Raw genomic sequence first — 19879 nt, forward strand, 5'->3', positions numbered from 1 at the left:
TTTAAATTGCAGAGAAAGACTGTTAATAAGGGATCATGGCTGGTTAAAAAAAAATTACTAGGACTAGTAACATTTAGAAACCTGTGAATAGGGGCACCTGGGTGGCTCAGTCGGTTAAGAGTCCACCTCTTTTTTTTTTTTTTTTTAAGATTTTATTTATATATTTGACAGAGAGAGAGAGTTAGCAAGAGCAGGAACACAAGCAGGGGGAGTGGGAGAGGGAGAAGCAGGCTTTCCGCTGAGCAGGGAGCCCGATGCAGGGCTCGATGCAGGGCTCCATCCCAGGAGCCTGCGATCATGATCTGAGCCGAAGTCAGACGCTTAACGACTGAGCCATCCAGGTGCCCCAAGTGTTCAACTCTTGATTTCAGCTCAGGACATGATCTCAGGGTTGTGTGATGGAGCCCTGTGGCGGGCTCCGCTCTGGGCACGGAGCCTGCTTGAGATTCTCCTACTCTCTCAAAAAAAAAAAAAAAAAAAAAAGAACCTATGTATAAATCCAGTTTACTGCAAAAATGCAGGCTTTAAAATACGTTAAAGAAAAAGTAAACTGCGAAGTTTGACAGTATAAATAATCTGCCACATCTGTGTTTTGCACAACCAATCACTCCAGTTTACTTTTCAACTCACATACAGCCTAAGCTATTTCAATCTTTGAGAGCTTAATAGCAACAACAGCCACTGGAAACAATTGGGAATGACTCGAATTTCAATCCTTCAAAAGATCTATGGACAAAAATGTTTATTTGGAACCCCAAGGAGACTGCTGCCATTAAATACACAAGAATGACCAGGTTGTCACTCTATCTCACTAATAGCTTAAGAATTATGTCTAAATTTATCAGGCAAAAGTAGCAAAAATTACTATAACTTAAAAGGCAGCATTCTCTACAATGAAAGGCAATAAATATTTTTTGAGAATTTTCTAAGTCCAAGCCACAGTAGTAGGCACTGGAGTATGTAATAAACAGAATATTATTTCTGGGGGGGCCTGGGTGGCTCAGTCCTTAAGCGTTTGCCTTCGGCTCAGGTCATGATCCCAGGGTCCTGGGATTGAGCCCCGCATTGGGCTCTCTGCTCAGCGGGAAGCCTGCTTCTCCCTCTCCCACTCCCCCTGCTTGTGTTCCCTCTCTCACTGTCTCTCTCTCTCTCTGTCAAATAAATAAATAAAATCTTCAAAAAAAAAAATTATTTCTGTCCTTCAAGAGTTTGGTCTTCTTGCCACTTAATCAGTGTGCACATTATATCTTACTCAGTCAGCTATTGCTTTTCATACAAAATGTTTCTCATTTTAAAACTCTGAAATTAAGCTTATTTCTTTCTTAAAATGATAACAAAGGTTAATTTGGTAGAATCCAATGTGGTAGAATCATCATCCTTCTTATCTGGTAATACAGCAAATGTGACCAGGAGAATCTTCTCGGGTTACTGTGCTCCGTCAACTGTCCTACTGTGTATGTCTTTCTGTCTGTTTCCCTCCCCATCCTCATGCTGTGTCTCTTCAGACTCACCTTCCCAGATGTCTCTGCTTAGGACTCTCTATCTCCTTTCAGATAACTTAAAATTTTTTTTGGCCAGTGGTTCCCAGTCTATGAACCACACTTAAAGCAGCTGGGGGTAACTGGCACACAGACTTAAGTTCTCACAGGTGAGCCATGAATTCATCTGTGTACTAAGCACTAAAAGCTTAAAGTCTGCTTAAATCGTGCATGTATTTTGATTTTTAAATAAACGTAGATTCTCGTACATAAATGTAAAAAATCTTCCTCTTCATTTAAAACTGCAATATAAAATCTGCAATTACTAAAAATATAATTATCTGAATACAAAATTTGTGAAATCTGCAATTACTAAAAATACAACTGTTACCTTAATGTGACAGGGGAAAGGGCGCCCATAAAATATTTGACATTAAAAAAAAAAAGGGTCCTTATTTAAGGTTAGAAACCAGATCCCCACACATTGAGCTCCTTGAGGGCAGGTATGAGGACTTCCTTCTTATCCTCAGTGATCAGCATAGCAAGTGTTCCATTAGTACATGCTAAACAAATGGAACTTAAACATTTCCTTTTAAGATCTAGGCCTTATGACTAGGTGCTGTGCCTCTGCCACCACCATACCCTGGGGCCATGCCAATTTATTCTACTCTCTTCACAGTCTGTCCGGAGATATATACAAATGTGACTCAACAGGTGGTTAGAGAAGAATGTGGGAGGTTCAGACAAGGAATGAGTTTCTGATCTGGGTAATAGGGTGGATGGTGGGCCATTCACCAAGATCAGTGCAGCAAGCAATACAAATGGGTGAGATAAGGTGTAAGCTCAGTTCTGACCGTGTTAAAAAGATGGAAGAGTCTGTGAGACATCCAAGTGTGCAGCACTTTCAGTGAGTGACATGACAGGAGCAGAAGCTAGGCTCCAGTACGTAGACTAGTAGGGGGAAGGAAAGGGAGAACAAAGCATGGGCCCAGCAGGCTAACAATCTGGACCACGGGTCGCTCTTCCCTCTTTCCTCGTATCACCCCACTACTGTGACTTTTAGAATTACTCTTCAAGTTCTAATTTCTCTCATTTATCCTGTTTTACATTTCAAGCCCTCACGTAGCCAAGTTACTGCAATACTTGCCTAACCAGTCTCCCTGCCTCTGTGTGTCTCTCCACCTTCTTCCAAGCAGTCTCACTAAATATTATTCTGAAAATGTCACTTTTCGGGTCAAAACTTTTAATAATACCTCAGTGTCTAGGGCCTGCAAAGCACTATTCTCATCTACCTTTCCTTTTATTCTTATCTCTATTTCCAACTGGTCAACATGCCCACCTAAAAGCCTAGCCCAAGTTTCAGCTTTCAATGGGATCCCTGTAGCCCTGTGGCACTTCCTGTCTCTTCTTAGCCCAACGAATAGATACAAATTCCTTAACAGCAGATCATAAATCACTCTCTTTGTATCTGTCTACCCTTATGGCTGCTAGTCATAATGCAAACCTGAGGAAAAGTCCAATTTTTAAAAATTTGGAACATTATGAGATCTTTCAACTGAACTTGAGTAATTAATGTTATAAAAGGTTATAAAAAATGATTTCTGAAAGTATCATAAAAACACAGTCCAAAAGTTAGTAATTTAACTTGATTTTAATATGTTACTCGGGAAATTACAGGCAGTACATATGAATTTGGATGGATGAGAGAGATTTAAAAAACTCATTTTTTTGTTTGTCTTTCTGACTTATGCCACAGTGAAAAAGAATTGTATCTACACTGTTCCTCTAAGGAGAACAAGAGGCATTAGCAGAATAAACAAGGCTAGGTGTGTACTGGTTTCTCTTCGCTGCCGTAAATTACTGGTTAAGGCAATAATTTTGAACCAAAGCAGTCGTCAGCTGGCAGTAAACATGTTTGTATCCATTCCATTGTTTTCAAAAGCTTTAATTACAACTGTATGATCAAAAATCACTCACTTGACTAAAAAATGCTTTCTTCTAACTTGTAAGATGATCTTTCTGACTTTCTCACATACCTACCTACCCGATTACCCTCTCATTCTCTCCGTTTCCTTCCAGTCACACCCATTTGGTTGCTAAGAAACAAAATAAATATGATCTCCAAGAAGTATCTGTAAAACAGATACTATATTAATACTTACCATGAGGAAAGAAGGAAGAGAAACTTACCTCTACTGTGCCCTTGGCTCTTTACATATGCTAATTTGCTTAACCTTTATAAGAGCCCTAGACAGCAGTTATTACTATGCCCAATAACAAATGGCTGACTGAAATTCAGTCACATAACTTGCCTAAGGTTACACACCCAGAAAGTGGTAGAACCAAGGTTTGCCCCAAGTTTGCCTAATGTCAAAGCCAGTGTTATTACCATTCCCCTTTCTATCTCTGTTTCATGGCCTTTTAAAAAAAAAATTCGGCACATACAAACAATTCTACATACTAAAATTTTTCAATAAAGCTTTATAATTAAACAGGTCTTTAAATGTATTATTTCCTAGGATTGGTTTCCCAAAGGATTACAGATTGAAATAATTTTTCCTTCACAGGAATAAATAACATTTTTATTGTTAAGAAATAACCACAACTTTCAAGATACAAAGTTCAAAGGGAAGAGTTTCAAAATGCAAAATACACTCTGATTAACCTATATTTACCAAATCTGTTGTCAAATTGCTACAGACCGTCAAAAAAAATGAACTAACTTGAGCCTTCAAGTTCAGTTTCAACAATCTTTATCCCTACTGAACTGAAGGGAAAAAGGGATATAAGATAAATATTTCCCTTCTATGCCTGCTGACTGATTTGCTGACAGTTACGGTTTCTTTTCCAGTGAGTATCATAAAGAGCCCTAAAAATTCCTAAAAATATATTTTTTTTAATTCCTGAATCTTTAGTTACTCATGGAATACACAGGTAGAAGCCTGCTCAAGAACTAAGTCTTCAAACTTTAATACAGAAATAAATTAGCAAATACAGTCCACAAGGTTACAAATTTAGGAGGGAAAACTGAAATATCACATTCTGAATTAGGACCCACAACCATATACACGAGCCAGTATGCAAATAAATGCTCTCATCCAGTGGTGCACCAATCTGTTTAGCCTCCCTTTTTTTTCTTTCCTTTCATTCTAATATATAGGGTCTATGAAACACACAGAAAATAATTTAGGTATAATATTGCTTACAGAATACTGACAGGTGAGAATGCAAATGAAAAGTACGTTTTGGACAGAGAGATGCGATTGCTTACAAGTAAAAGAGTCAAAAAGTTACCCCTCCTGTGTTACTATCCTGTCTTATCAAATTTTATTAGGATACTAGAGTCATTAAGTCCACCGCTACAACAAAGAACGTGGGAGGGCACAGGCTTTGAACTGACCTGGATTTGTTAGGCAAATCACGTAAACTCTTGAAGCCATAATGTACTCATCTGAAAAATGGATATAGTAGTGATGATCTGGGGAGGATAATTTGAGTCTAAATTATATTTGTGAAAAGGACTGCAAAAAAGAGATGTCCATGCATGCTTGTCTTCTTCCCCTTTCCTAAGCAGCACTGCTAATTTTAATGGTGCGGGCAGGGATGATGTGATCAGACTCAGTCCTTCTGAAAAAGAGTCATCCTTGCACTTAAGAATTAAAAAACAAAACTAAAACCAACACAAACAAGCAAACAAAAAACAGTAAAAGCTAAACTGCAGAACAGAAATTAGAAAAGCATGTGAATATCAATGTGCAACTCCAATTAAAAGATAATCCAACTAAAATGTCTTCTAACTCACAAAAATTCAAATATCCCAGAGAACTGAAAATTTTGATTAAAAAAAAAAAATACTTTCTAACATCCTGCCTCTATGCTCTTAGTGAAAGAGCAGAGTGGAATCCATAAAGCTAACAGTAATAAAATGTTAAGCAATCTGTTAAAATGAAACAAAAGATGGCTAATAGCTTTGGTCTGGTAAAACAGCTACTTTTTTCTTTTTTCTTGTAATTCAATGAACCTATTAAATTATTCCAATCTGTCATTCATTAGTAGTAGTTACTGGACATCTGACAATTTTTCTGTTGTTGTTGTTTGAAGGATGAGGAAGAAGGGGGTGGTAGGAGGGGGAGGTAGAAAGAGAGTACATCAATATTTTTCAAAACTCAATCCTTTTAGATCTTTCACTTCCAATCATAATACATTATACACTAAATGAAGCCTAAGGAACAAAAAAACAAATCACAGACCTGTCACTACCAGTAATGTAAAAAACAAAGAAGATTAGAAAAGCTATACATATATATTTTTTTTCTGTGATTCTGAGAGGATTAATTTAAAAATATAAAATAAGGACAAATATATAAAATATTTTTTATGATTAAATGCCATTTGAATATCCATCTGACCTACCTTTCACCTTAAAGTCAGCAGAACAGTACAAGTCACTTTGCTAACCTGGCACAGTTTAAGATAATTCCAATGAAGAAAGTCCAGTTTCCTGATTCTCTCAGCCAAAATAAGCAAACCTAAGTTTGATCTAATAGCAAGCTCTAGGGAACTTATCCATTTACAGCTAAAAAATCAGAACAAGAACCAGAATTTAAGGGAACTTAGAAATCACCCATGACCTCATTTTATAGTCAAGAAAATTAACTACCAGAAGTTTAGTGACTTCCCTCAATTCATATAGTAGCAAGTTTATCTGTGTTATATCCGTGTTATGCAGAAAACTACTGAAATAAAATGAAACAGTTAAAAATCTTATTCATAGAATCCAATTCTAATGTAGTTAGTTAATAGTTACTCGACATCAAAGCTTCAGAAAGTAATTTTCTTCTTTTGTTAACTGAAATACAACTTTAAAAATGATCCACTCTGACTTGGATAAAAGTATAGGCAAAATGCAATTGATATTTAAAAATAAGAATACTGCTATTTGCCTAATTTCACCAAGAGGAAAAATAATTTCAAACAGAATTTTTCATTGTCCAGTTGTACTCAGAATCAGTTGCAGTTGCAGGAGGAAAAAAAAAGAAAGAAAGAAAGAAAGAAAAAGAAAAGAAACTTCCAATCCTACTCCAAGGATAAAAGACAGATTAAAATGAAATTTTCCACACCTCCATATTCATTAGATACGCAGAACACAGTGAATCAAGTCTTATCTTTTTAGGATATCACAGAGAGATAATATGTTTGCTTTATTAAATACCCCCAAATTAGACTAGGTAGAAAAAAACAGTTACAAAACAACCTTAATCATAAGCAAGCATCTTTATCTTACTTTTTCTTATCTAAACCCTGTTTTCAGATATTGAGGGTAGGCCTAAAGAAGAAATCAATTAAGTGTATATACTATATATTTATTTAATGAGTTGATACATATCAATAATACTTAGTGCAAAAAAAACTCACAAAACAAAACTGCTGGTAACTTTTATTTCAAAAACAAAAATGGCTTTTCTCTTATCTTCTCCGCCTCAGGATTCCTGGGTGGAGGTGAGCAAAACTCCGCAAAAGTGGCAGTGTTTCTGACAGTGCTAGAAGGAAAAGGCAGTGCACCACTACCAAGACGTGGGGAGAAGCTTGATCTGCTCCTCCTCCTAGCCCCTCCTTCCAATAATGAAGTCATTTCTCTCCCAGACCTTGCTGTAGATCTGGCCGAGCAGCTACAACTCTTCAAGGCTGTCTCACAAATTCTTTTAGGTCCAGGAAAACTTAAATTTGATTACAAACATTATAGTGACCCACAAGGCTCTACAAGTTCTGTCCCATCTCAAGCCACTTCCTGCTACCTCCCTGACCTCACCTCTTACCTTCACTCACCCCACCTTCACTCACTCTGCTCCAGGCCTACTGGACTCCCTATCAGGCCACTGTGCCACTTCTTCCCTCTGCCTAGGACACGCATGACCCACATATCCAATAACCTTCTCACCGAAGCTTTTCTGGCCACTCTATTTTAACTTGCAATTCCCTACCCCTGCACTGCCTATCTCCCTTACGTGCTCTATTCTTCCCCATACCACTTAGCACCATGGGATATAATACATGCTTTTACTTACTTCTTTACTGTCTATCTCTGCTCGATAAAAGGCAAGCACTGTGAGGCAGAGATTTTTGTCTGTTTTGCTCACTGCATGTCCCCAGCATCTAAAACAGTGCTTGGCACATACTAAAAGCTCAAAAACTACTTGTGAAATAAGTAAGTGATTCCAAGTTTGGGAATTAATGCTGGTACCCATCAAATATTAATTAGACATTAAGAACATAAAACTATACAAGATGTTGTTAAACACAGACCATGCAAAAAACATGGTCTTTGCTTTCAAGGAGTCTAGCTGGAGAAGCAGAACTAATATACATGGAGTGATTATTATACTATACTATACATGGACAGTATTAGGTATCACTATTAACTAATTAGGTTTATTTGCATGACTCATGGAATTTGCCTTGTTATTCCTGGTTATACCTAGCACATAATTAAATTCTGAATCAAATGGTATAAACTTGTCATAGGAGTTCAGAGGGGGAAAAAATGAATGAGTTGCAAAAGTAAGAAAAGATAACAGGTAGACAATGAGGTTCAACATAGGCTTTGTGGATGCAGAGGCTTGTGCTGGCAGCGAAGAGGTGAGTAGGCATCTCAGATGAAGTGAATTTCATAAGAGGACGGACAGGCAGGTGAGGGACAGTAGGAAACTTAAATAAAATGAAAGTACTCACTGATAAGTAGTGATAATCTGGGGAGGACAATCTGAGTCTAAATCACAGGGAACCTGATCCTTTGAGCAAGCAGACTCAAGTCTGGATGGAATCTCATAGCACATGCTGTACCCAGCCTGGGTCCCCTGGAACCCTTCTACCAGGTTGGTCCAGCCACTCACGAAACGCTAAAGGTTCACACCAGCAACTTCCTGTGTAAGCAACAGAAGCTACCTCCTTCCCTCCACCCTGCATGTACATGCACACATATCCGCACACATCCATTTCCAGGACAACTGATGGCCAGTGACTAACAAATGCAAGAGAAGGGGGACAAAAGCCCTGTTCCCTTGCCTCAAGGCAAGACAGACTCTGTGGTACAATTTTGTACCAAAGTTACCTCCTGGATCAAGCTGAGGCTAGATACCCCTGAAACCACATCCTCTCAGTTTCTTCTTCCCAATCCTGCTTCCCTCACTTCGTTGTAACATTTCAAGGACCTCTCTTGATATATTACTTGTACATGAATTCTATCTCAGGTTCTGCTTCCAGGGAAACTGAACTACGACAAGTCTGTAAAGGGAAGTACTACATATTCATGAAGAAAAGTACATGTTTAAGAAGAAAAGAGTTACACAGCACAAGTACTGTTGTAGGTCATTCAGTTTGGAAGGAGACTACAAAACAGTCTGGTTGGTAATAGATGGAATAAAAAGGGTAAGGTAACAGGAGGCCAATTAAGGATGCCGTTGTCAAATTCAGAAATAAGTGGAAGAAAAATATTTGCTTCCATAGGAGAGAGAACTTAGGAAGAGAAGCAACTTAGTATAGGGAAAGATTGAAACTAACTCTTCAAAGTTTTATTTTTTTCCTTGAAAGGCAAAAAATATTTCTTCAGTAGTATTGTTTATGTTTTAGGGCTTTTTTTTTTTTTTTTTTTGAGAGAGAGAGAGAGAGAGCACTCACACGAGAGAAAGTGGGGGGGGGGGAGAGGGAGTGGAAAGGAGAGAATCTTAGGCAGGCTCCACACACAGCGCAGAGCACTATGCAGGGCTCGATCTCATGACCCTGAGATCATGACCTGAGCTGACCTGAGCTGAAATCAAGACAGATGCTCAACCGACTAAGCCACCCAGGTGCCCCAGTAGTATTGTCAGTGTTATACCATAAATTCTGTTAAATGCAAATCTCTTTTCAGGTTGACATTACTTAACACAAGTGTTCAAAACTTGAGAATAACAATGAATAACAACGGGACTCTAAAATTCTCTCTCCTGTTCTGGGCCCTGATTATCTATATTCAGAAATATGAAGACAAGATTAACCAGTATCTCCAAATGTTTAGAATGACTTGGTTTGTTAAATTTCATATTTAAGTAGCTTAAAAGAATCTTTATTAAGGGTCATTAACAAATTACTTAAACTGGAAATGTATACAAACAAGGTAACATCTGGTTTTCATCTATTCTTATGGGACTCAGAAGTATTTTCAAAAGAAAATAAGATATACGTAAGCTTCTAAACTAATATCTAAGCTTCTTGACTTCATGGTACCCTTTCAAAATTCATGCTCAGTAATATAACGACTATAAATAAAAATGACTACTTTTCATTTAATTAGTAACAATAATTTTGTGTTATAGATCTCGGTACAAAGAACAGAAAGGACACTACAAAAATAGAACTTTTTAGCAAGATTATTTTTTTCTCTTTGACTCCTTTATATGCATTAAAACATATACCTAACAGCTATCAAAATTTAAACACAAATAACTGTTGACTGAACAGTCCACTGACAGGAATTTCTCCCTGCCACACACAAAAAAAGGTTGGGAAGGGGGGACTGGTTACATCAAAGTAAATCTGTAAGTCTAAGTTCATAAAAATTTCTCCTATTCAGTTTTAAGATCAAATTGATACACTTCCAGAGAAGTACATAACTTACCCTGTATATATCCTTTAAATAGTCCCAGGAGAGGCTCCAAGAAAAAAAGGTTCCATAGCCAAATACGTTTGGTACCAAAAATGTTATTCCCCTCTTAAAAATTAACAATATACACAATAATTTACAGAAACCTCTGAGATGTTTTTTGGGGGAAAATGGTGTTTTCCAAATTTTATAGAAATAGAGAACACTTTTGTAATCATCAAAAATAAGACTTATTTAAAATCTTCTATACCCAGCTGATAGGTGATAGCTACGTTCCCTATAAACTTTAAAGGTTGAAAGCTATCATTCAGTCACTCTCTTCCATTTCCTTTCACCTCCCTTCCCTTGGGCCCAAGATACTACAGTAGTTATAACTTTAGAATTCATAATAATCATAGGGAACTTACTAAATTATATTTCTTAATCCTTTCAGATATTCTGATTCCTATCAGTATTTTTAACAAGCAATCCACATGATTTCAAGGCAGGTCAAATGTTGAAATGCTCAAAATGCCGGATATATTATAATTAATGAGATGATTAGCTATGCTATAACTGAGGCCAGAGTAACTTTAAAAAACAAAAACAGTAAGTTCAGAAAATCTGCATTTCAAATGTAAAAATATTTTTTTCTATCCAGGAGAAAAAGGGCAAAAGACATACTAAGAATAGCCAAACCATATCTTAAAAGAATACCTTCTAATATACTGCTCAGAATATTAAAGCCAAGAGTTTTACCCTATAAATAAGAATTTTTAGCCTGTACTCTATTGATAAATTTCAGGAATTCTTAGATTTTTCTAAGACTGTACACACAATTTTTATCAGTACATGAATGACATGCCTTTTTATGGGGAAATAATCCAAAGCTTTCACCAATTTTTCATACTGTTCGATTACTCAATTTAAAAGTCATTATATTTTTTAATTTATCTACCTGAAACAATGGTAGTAGAAACTTCCTAGTTAACGCCGCAGATCAGATACACAAAAACACACTCCTCAGTATTATTTTCTCTCTCAGAGGCAAATAAAGTGCAAATTACCTTTGCAGAGTCATATTCAAAGAGTCTGTACAGCCCTTAATCTTGTTCTGGGCTTCAAGATGAGTCATTCCATGTGCACTTATTCCGTCAATGCTGAGAACCACATCGCCTATTCTTACATTTGCCTGGGATGCTTTGCCGCCATCTTTGAGCTGTAATAAATATATTTCATTAGGAATGTCACTCTTTAAAAAACAGAATAATAAACACAGACGAAAATTATACTTTTGTTTGTATTAAAAGTATATTAATATACTTTTAGACAAAGTATTAAAAAGTTATCTTGATTAATAGGTAAAGTTAAAATTCAAAGGACTTTCATGTTTATTTTCTTAAATTCCTATTTGCTCTCTAAAAAACTGAAAGAATTTTTTGAAAAAGGTTCCCTAATAATTTCTCCATTTCTTTATTGTGTAACAGTAGCATGTGACTGTTATGAATGAGGAAGAGAAGCAGCCAAGGAAACTACATTTTAACACCTGTCATGTGAATAGGGTATTTAAACTCTTTTTGAAATAATGCTTAAAACTCTTTAAATGTCTGTATTTTTGTTTGAGCACAAAGAGTAACACAGACAGAGGATCTACTGAACAATCTTTCCTGTTGAGTCCAATTCCTCCCCAGTGTTTGGGGAACTGAATTCTTTTATATCACAGGCCCAAGTATCTTTTATACTAGATGTGCTTCCTGCTCTAGGCATTTAGTAGGAGGGGAAGGAAACCAGTTGTGTCTGAGACTGTCAGACGGTTTTGTGTACCACAGTCTTTAATCCTCAATCTGTCTTCCCTTCTCTAAACAATTTTCTATGTGTTCACATAATTTAGTTTGATCTCCTTCAAAGTTCATATGTATCTATTTCACTGCTCCAAAAGAAGCAAACAAATAAAAAATTACAGTAAAATGAAACACGATGCAATTTTAATACATACCTAGAAACTTGGAACAAGTACAAATCAAAAGAAACCATTCTAATTCAATGACAAGCTCAGAATTCAGTAAGTGTAAGTAGATCACACTGAATATTGGGTTGTTGGAAGACAAGTGAGATTTCACCCAAAAAAGAAAATAACCAATATTCCTCAAATACTTAAAAGTAAAGGATTTTACACAGTTTCTCTTTGGAATGATGAAAAAATTCTGAAAATGGATAGTAGTGATGGTTGTACAACACTGTAACTGTACTTAATGCAACTGAATTGTATGCTTAAAAATAGTTAAAATGATTAACTTTTATGATTACAATTTTTTTAAAAATGAAAAAAACCAGCTAAATATTTTGGAGAACATTTTACTAAAATTACTTCTTTTTTTAAAGATTTTATTTATTTATTTGACAGAGAGAGACACAGCGAGAGAGGGAACACAAGCAGGGGAAGTGGGAGAGGGAGAAGCAGGCTCTGCACTGAGCAGGGAGCCCGATGCAGGGCTCGATCCCAGGACCTTGGGATCATGACCTGAGCCAAAGGCAGACGCTTAACGACTGAGCCACCCAGGCGCTCCTAAAATTACTTCTTGATTAAAAAATATATCCCAGGGCGCCTGGGTGGCTCAGTCAGGCTAAGCATCTGCCTTTACCTCAGGTCATAATAATCCTAGAGTCCCAGGATGGAGCCCCTTGTCAGGCTCCCTGCTCAGCAGGGAGTCTGCTTCTCCCTTTCCCTCTGCCCCTCTCCCTCTGCTCCTCCCCCCACTCATGCTTGTTGTCTCTCTCTCAAATAAATAAAATCTCTAAAAAATATAAATAAATAAATAAATAAATAAATAAATAAATAAATAAATAAAATAAAAAATATATCCCTCCACAAACTAAACAAGAACTGAGTACTGGAATTCACAATTTGGAAGCAAAGCAATAAATAAATAGATAACGAGTGTTCAGTCAGGTTAGGTTTTGATTACCATCAGCTGTCAAACTCTTTCCTTAAAAATAATGATCAAGGCAGACCAATCTTAGTACATGAGAATAAGTATCTGTCTCTAAAATCAAGAAAATAGTGGTGAAGATTAGATCCATTGAGACAGGGCCCATGTCTGTGTTCCTCTCCACTCTCTCCTAATGCTAGAAGTATGCCTGACACACTACAGATCTTCACTAAATATATACTGAATAAATGGATACCACACATTTGTTATTTAAGACTGGCATTTGTTTTAAATTGTGAAATGGGGGTGCGCCTAGCTGGCTAGTCGGTGGAACATGGGACTCTTGATCTCAGGGTTGTGAGTTTGAGCCCCACAATGCGTATGGAGCCTACTTAATTAAAAAAATAAAACGAAATAAACTGTGAAATTAGGAAAAACTAAAATTTTACATAATTAGAAATTTATTTTAAAATACATCAAGTGACTAAAAAAATTCTTGAAATTAGTAAGAAAAAATACCTATTTGATCAAAGCTATATAAAATCTCACAGACACAAAGTGTAAAAGAAGATTTCAAAACTCTCAAATGAAATATTCTCTATCACATACATAGTATATCACATACATAGTATATCATGATTTTATTTTCATCTTTACACTAATAGAAACAATCCTCTTAGCTGCCAAGATATTTAAGGGCAAGAAAAATTAGTAGTATGTTGACACTAAAGAAATAAAATTTCCAGAGTAACAAAGCAGATCAAAATATAACTCACAGCACACTTATCAACATAGCTATATTACATATATATATGTACACATATACACACTATTTATTATATATTATATGATTGACAAAGTAGTTCCAAAATTCAAAAAAATTAAATGGACTAGTTTTCACAATCATGGGATCAAGAAAAAAAAAATTAAGATAGAACTTTATTTATTAAGTATATTTTAAAATACTATAAAGGCAGGTATATTTATTAAAATACAAAAGCTGTGTAGGGTAGGAAAAAAGTCTAAAAACAACAGTAACTACTTTTATTAAAAGATACAGTTTTACAACATTAACAGGTGTAACTGTCTTTTAATAACCACTATTTCTTTTTATGAATTTAAATATAAAGAAACCACTTAATTTAATAACAGAAATATGCGCTGTTCTTCTCATATGCAGAGAACCAAAGAAAACTGTTCCTAAAAGCCAGCAATGCCACTGCTTTCTATGGAATTTATTTATAGGGTTGTTATAATGATTAGGTGAGATAAGAGCTCAATAGATGTTAGCTATTATTATTATTTCCTTGACTTCAGATAACTAACCTGAGAAATATAGGGGCTGTATTAAATGATCTCAAAGGTCCCTTCCAGGTGTTTTTTTAAGATTTTTTTTTTTTTTAATTCATTTGAGACACAGAGATAGAGAGAGAGAGAGCATGAGCAGGGGAAGAAGCAGAGGGAGGGGAGAAGCAGGCTCCCCGCTGAGCAGGGAGCCCGATGCGGGGCTGGATCCCAGGACCCTGGGATCATGACCTGAGCTGAAGGCGGACGCTTAACCATCTGAGCCACCCAGGCGCCCCTAAAAGTTTATCTATCTGGGGCACCTGGGTGGCTCAGTCCGTTGAGCGTCTGACTCTTGGTTCTGGCTCAGGTCATGATCTCAGGGTCCTGAGATCGAGCCCTGCATCAGGCTCCATGCTCAGCAGGGAGTCTGCTTTAGATTCTCCTTCTCCCTCTGTCCCTCCCCCTGCTCTCTCTCTCTCGAATAAATAAATAAATCTTTAAAAAAAAAAAAAAAATAAGGGATGCCTGGGTGGCTCAGTTGGTTAAGCGGCTGCCTTCGGCTCAGGTCATGATCCCAGGGTGCTGGGATCGAGTCCCGTGTCAAGCTCCTTGCTCAGCGGGGAGCCTTCTTCTCCCTCTGCCTGCTCTGCCAGTTGCTCCCCCTGCTTGTACTCTGACAAATAAACAAAATCTTTAAAAAAAATAAAAATTAAAAAATTAAAAATAAATAAAAGTTTATCTGTGAGCTGTCTGCACAAAGGTATAGATCTAATCCTAAAAAAAGAGTTAAATCTGAAGGACTTCATTGATAGAGCAAAGGAAAATCTATTCCCTTCCAAACTGAGCAAATGAATTGAAATTTGAATCCTGATAAGAGAAAGTATCAAATAATTTATCCCAGATTTTATTTTAGCCAATGCTTGACCTTTATTTTAGGTAAAGCATTAAAATAGATAATGGGTGGGTAGGTAGGTAGGTAGGTAGGTAGGTAGGTAGGTAGGTAGGTAGATAGATAGATAGATAGATAGATAGATAGATAGATAGATAGATAGATAGATAGGCAGGCAGGCAGGCAGGCAGATAGATAACCAGAAATAGAACTCAGCTAAATTACCTCATCATTTCTCACATTAAGGTAGCCTTAAAATAGAAACTGAAACCTATGGACATTTCCTCTAAATGTATCCAATAAAAGCAATTTAAATACTCTCATCCAGTAGTAACATAAAGGTAATGAACAATGTAGAAAGAAAATAATCTAATCAAATCCAGTGTCATAACTAGGTAAAACTTTTCTTACTCCTTTGTTCTAGCTGCCTGCTAGATTCTAAGAGCCCATGGTCTCAAGATGTCCAAATCCAACTTCTTAGAACTATCTATCCTTTTAGGATTGCTTTTACTCTGCCACCCTTATTTTTAGATGGCAGAGCACAGAAATCCTTAGCCCCTGTGAATTCTGCCTCTTCCATAGGTACCAACATCTAGGGAAATTACTAAATTGTATCTATCCTTCCATTCCTCTCCCATGCTAATCCATACTCAACATGTCACCCTGAACTTGCCTACTAAGTACCACAAGAGTTTTCTAAAGACCTCCTATCAAACTCTCCATATTCCTCCCCCTTTCCTCCATCTTCACATTTCCATAATGGTGGCTCTATTACTTCATACTAGAGAGTTCCAATCATGTCAACTATTTATAAAAAGAGGGTAAAAAAATTTCAAATACCTTCTTGCTTTCTACAATCTAGAATAAAGCTAAAGTCTGAATTGCGAGCTATCTGTAATTTGTTACCAACCTGTTTCCAACTTTAAAACAAGCTTTATAAAGTCAGAGATCATGTTTTAGAATTTGCTCTTCTCTAAGAACTTTGAATATTGTAGGTATTAGAAAAATATCTAATTAAACCATCGTAAATAAGAAATCAATAAAGTGGCATATCAGTTTAATATGCTAAATTCTAGTAGAAATATACTTAATTCATCAAAGAGAGAAAAATGGATCTAATCTGAAAATGAGAGTCTTCGATTAATCATTAGGCTGAACTGGTCTAAGTAAGGTCAAAACTCAAACCACATTTCTAATAGAACAAAGTAAATCCATTTTGGATAGTTAGTGATATATTTTTCCTAGGACCTTCAAAGAGATATCACAACTCCTCTTGATATCTTTATCTAACAAGCATTAGGAAGAGCTTAATTGTGGGGCACCTGGGTGGCTTCGTTGGTTAAGCATCCCACTCTTGATTTCAGCTCAGGTCATGATCTCAGGGTCGTGAGATCGAGCCCCACATCAGGCTCTGCGCTGAGTGTGGAGCCTGTTTAAGATTCTCTCTCTCCCCCTCTCCCTCTGCCCCTCTCTGCCCCCAGCTCATCGTGCTCTGTCTCTCTCTCTCATAGACAGATAGATAGATAGATAGAGCGAGCTTAATTGTATTTAATCACAACCTTTTCTCAATCAATGATCAGAAATGGAAACAAATGCCCATCACCATCTATATAATCTTTCAAATTATTTAAACTGTCAAACAAATTCCTTTTTGTCTATAGTTTTTTGAGGCCAATAATATTAATCATCTTGGGTTTTGATAATAACATCTTTTCTAAATCTCCAACCATCTTTAGTATTCAATACTCGGGTTTTCTATTCACACAATTTAAACTAAAGAACATGAAGAGCCTGAACTAATGCTGTATGTATAGTGGGAAAGGCCCAATGCATAGAAACAAATTTAAGACTTGTTAAAGACGGCATCTCACTAACTACTCCTATGAGCTTCATTTATCCCCACTTCCTCGAGCCATCCACTCATTAGAAAGATAAATGGTTTTTTTTCCCCCTTAAATTGCGTAGGATGTAGCACTATTATGAATTGTTAGCAGCTAAGGAAAAACTACAAGGTCACTCATTATTTTCATAGTTCATTTTTTGTTTTTGCCAGTCTGAATAGCTTGCATTCATTTGAAACAGTAAAAACTTTCTGTCATCAGTAAATCTTGTACATATTATATGACAGCCTTAAGTGTATGTGTATTTCATAAATGCACAATGTGTAAGAAGGAAGCAGTAGTGGGAGGCTCCTGGGTCAAGCTCAGCATAAATCAAACTAATCACAAGCAAATGCTTCTCCTTTGATCTTGAGATGCGTTTTTATTACTGTTGTCCAATTTTCCATAAACTTAATTGTAGCTGTATGTTTCTTTAAAAACATTGCTTTGTGGTCTCAAGTTGCAAGTACACATAACTACACATGTTGGAACTACATCTGAGCTTCTGTTTACTGATGCAGAAATGAAGGTAAACCAGGACAACTATATGCTCTTCAAGGGAATGGTATCTCTACTGAGCCTCCCCATTAGCCTAGATGAGAAAGGCTCTAATATTAATCACCTATACTTGGACTAAAACCTCTAGGGATTCATTGTAACCCTTTTATACTACAGTTATGGATGACAAGAAGTTTTCTCTTGAAAAGCAAGTCCAGTCTTCAGTAAGCAGATGGGGAGAGAGAGAGACACAGAGAGAGAGAGAGAGAGTGTGTGTGTGTGTGTGTGTGTGTGTGTGTGTTATGGGAAAGGATGAAAGGCACCAAGACTTGGGCTTCCCCCATCTGACTTTGACCAGGAAATACCCAAAGGCAAATGTTCTTCAGTCATTTTAGAGGAGTAGCTCTTCTCACATAACATTTTTCTATCCTGAGAAAGAAATGACCCAGAAAAGTAATTAGGACTATTTACTGAGCAACAACAGTAAGTAAGCAACTTTGAGAAATACTTTTATCTTTCTTTGCCATTATCAGGTAGTTTTAGTCTGTGTTACAGATGGAAAAAGAGCGCTTCAAAGGGACTGCCTATGTCCATACAGCAAATAAGAACATACTACAGAGCACAGGCTTTGAAATCAGGCAAACATGAGTTCATACTCATGTTCTGCCATTTCTCGATTGTGTGACATGAATTTACTAGACCTCTCTAAGCTTCATCTATCTCTCCTTAAAATGAGGACTACAATTCCAACAGTCTCACAGACTGCTTGAGCAGATAAATAAAACACCAGCATAGCATATACCACACAGTGCAAAATAAATGTTCACTATTATTATTATTATGCCATGCCACCAATTCACATAGGCTGGATGCCTGTTTCAAGGACCTACAGGGCAGAGAAGACAGCTTTTCAAACTGACCAGTCAGACCTTCTGGCTTCCCCTTCCCGCCATAAATAAAGACAAAATATCCCTTCTTCATTCACTTTATTCCTTCGTCTTCTCTAAGCCTTAAGTTTTCCTTTACTCAGCAACAGAGCTCGATATGCTACAGGATCAGAACCAGCTTTCCATGTCCTCTTTCTCTGCTTACCACTATCCAATTCTGAATTTTCCAAACTCCATTCTCATAGGACAGCGACCTCATATCACCACTTCCCAGGTCAGTTAGATGTTGCCACTGTACCAAAAGGCCAAAGATTAAGAATCAATAAGATAATATTGGTGAAGAAGCTTTTTTGAAATGGGACAGGAAGAAAAAAAAAAAAACAAGAAAGCACAGAGGCTAAAATACGGAACCAGGACTATGAGAGAAGAAAGGGTCATGAGGTATTCTAGGTTTGGTAAACTAGATCCAGGCCTTGTCTCTGGGTCTGTTGTATCTCCATGTGCACATGCATAAAATAATATTTAAATTGAACTGAACATCAAAATAACAAGAGACGATTTTATACTTTGATTTGAATAAAATAACCTAAATGACTCTTATTAATAACTATGATTTAGAGTCAATTAACTCACAGTAATACCAATGTGTGTCACTAAACATGTCATTAACTTTATTGTACTCAAATAAAATTTATAACTAAACTTCCCCCAAATGCTTAGTCTCCATGCAAATGTGTGGCTCCAGCAGCATTTCTTCTTAAAACTTTTTAAAAATATATACATATATTTATTTTAAGATTTTATTTGCAAGAGAAAGAGAGAGGGGACAGAGAGAGCACATGCGTGCACACAAGCAGGGGGAGGAGCAGAGGGACAAGCAGATTCCCCACTGAGCAGGGAGCCTGATGCAGGGTTCCATCCCAGGACCCTGAGATCATGACCTGAGTTGAAGTCAGACATTTAATCAACTGAGCCACCGATGTGCCTGTCTTCTTAAAACTTTTCAACAAGCGGGGCACCTGGATGTCTCAGTCGTTAAGCATCTGCCTTCGGCTCAGGTCATGATCCCAGGGTCCTGGGATTGAGCCCCACATCGGGCTCCCTGCTTGGCGAGAGGCCTGCTTCTCCCTCTCCCACCCCCCTTGCTTGTGTTCCCTCTCTCGCTGTCTCTCTCTCTCTGTCAAGTAAATAAATAAAATCTTAAAAAAAAAAAAAAAACAAAAACCAACTTTTCAAGAAGAGAGAAAAGTAGCACTACATCTTTATAAAATTGCATTAAAAATATTAGTATCTCAAGAGAGCATGCCACTTAAACAAAAGTCTCAAAAATGCACTAAATAGAACATTTACCTTATCCACAAGAAGTATGCTATTTGGGATTCATAAGGAATTAGAGATATACCTGTTAGACTA

The 19879-nt window shown here is 36.8% G+C and overlaps 1 protein-coding gene across 4 annotated transcripts in view; it reads right to left on the reverse strand.

Moving 5' to 3' along the window:
• PDLIM5 (PDZ and LIM domain 5) overlaps positions 1 to 19879 on the reverse strand; it is a 203590-nt gene that overhangs the window by 121527 nt on the left and 62184 nt on the right. For all 4 annotated transcript variants that reach the window (XM_081812130.1, XM_031028410.2, XM_006733529.3 and 1 more), the window contains exon 3: positions 11163 to 11314. In XM_081812130.1, the coding sequence (XP_081668256.1) occupies positions 11163 to 11314 (152 nt within the window). The remainder of the gene's footprint in view (positions 1 to 11162; positions 11315 to 19879) is intronic.

Source organism: Leptonychotes weddellii, chromosome 2 (genome assembly GCF_054177405.1).
Source record: "Leptonychotes weddellii isolate Sample4059 chromosome 2, ASM5417740v2, whole genome shotgun sequence".
Lineage (NCBI taxonomy): Eukaryota > Metazoa > Chordata > Mammalia > Carnivora > Phocidae > Leptonychotes > Leptonychotes weddellii.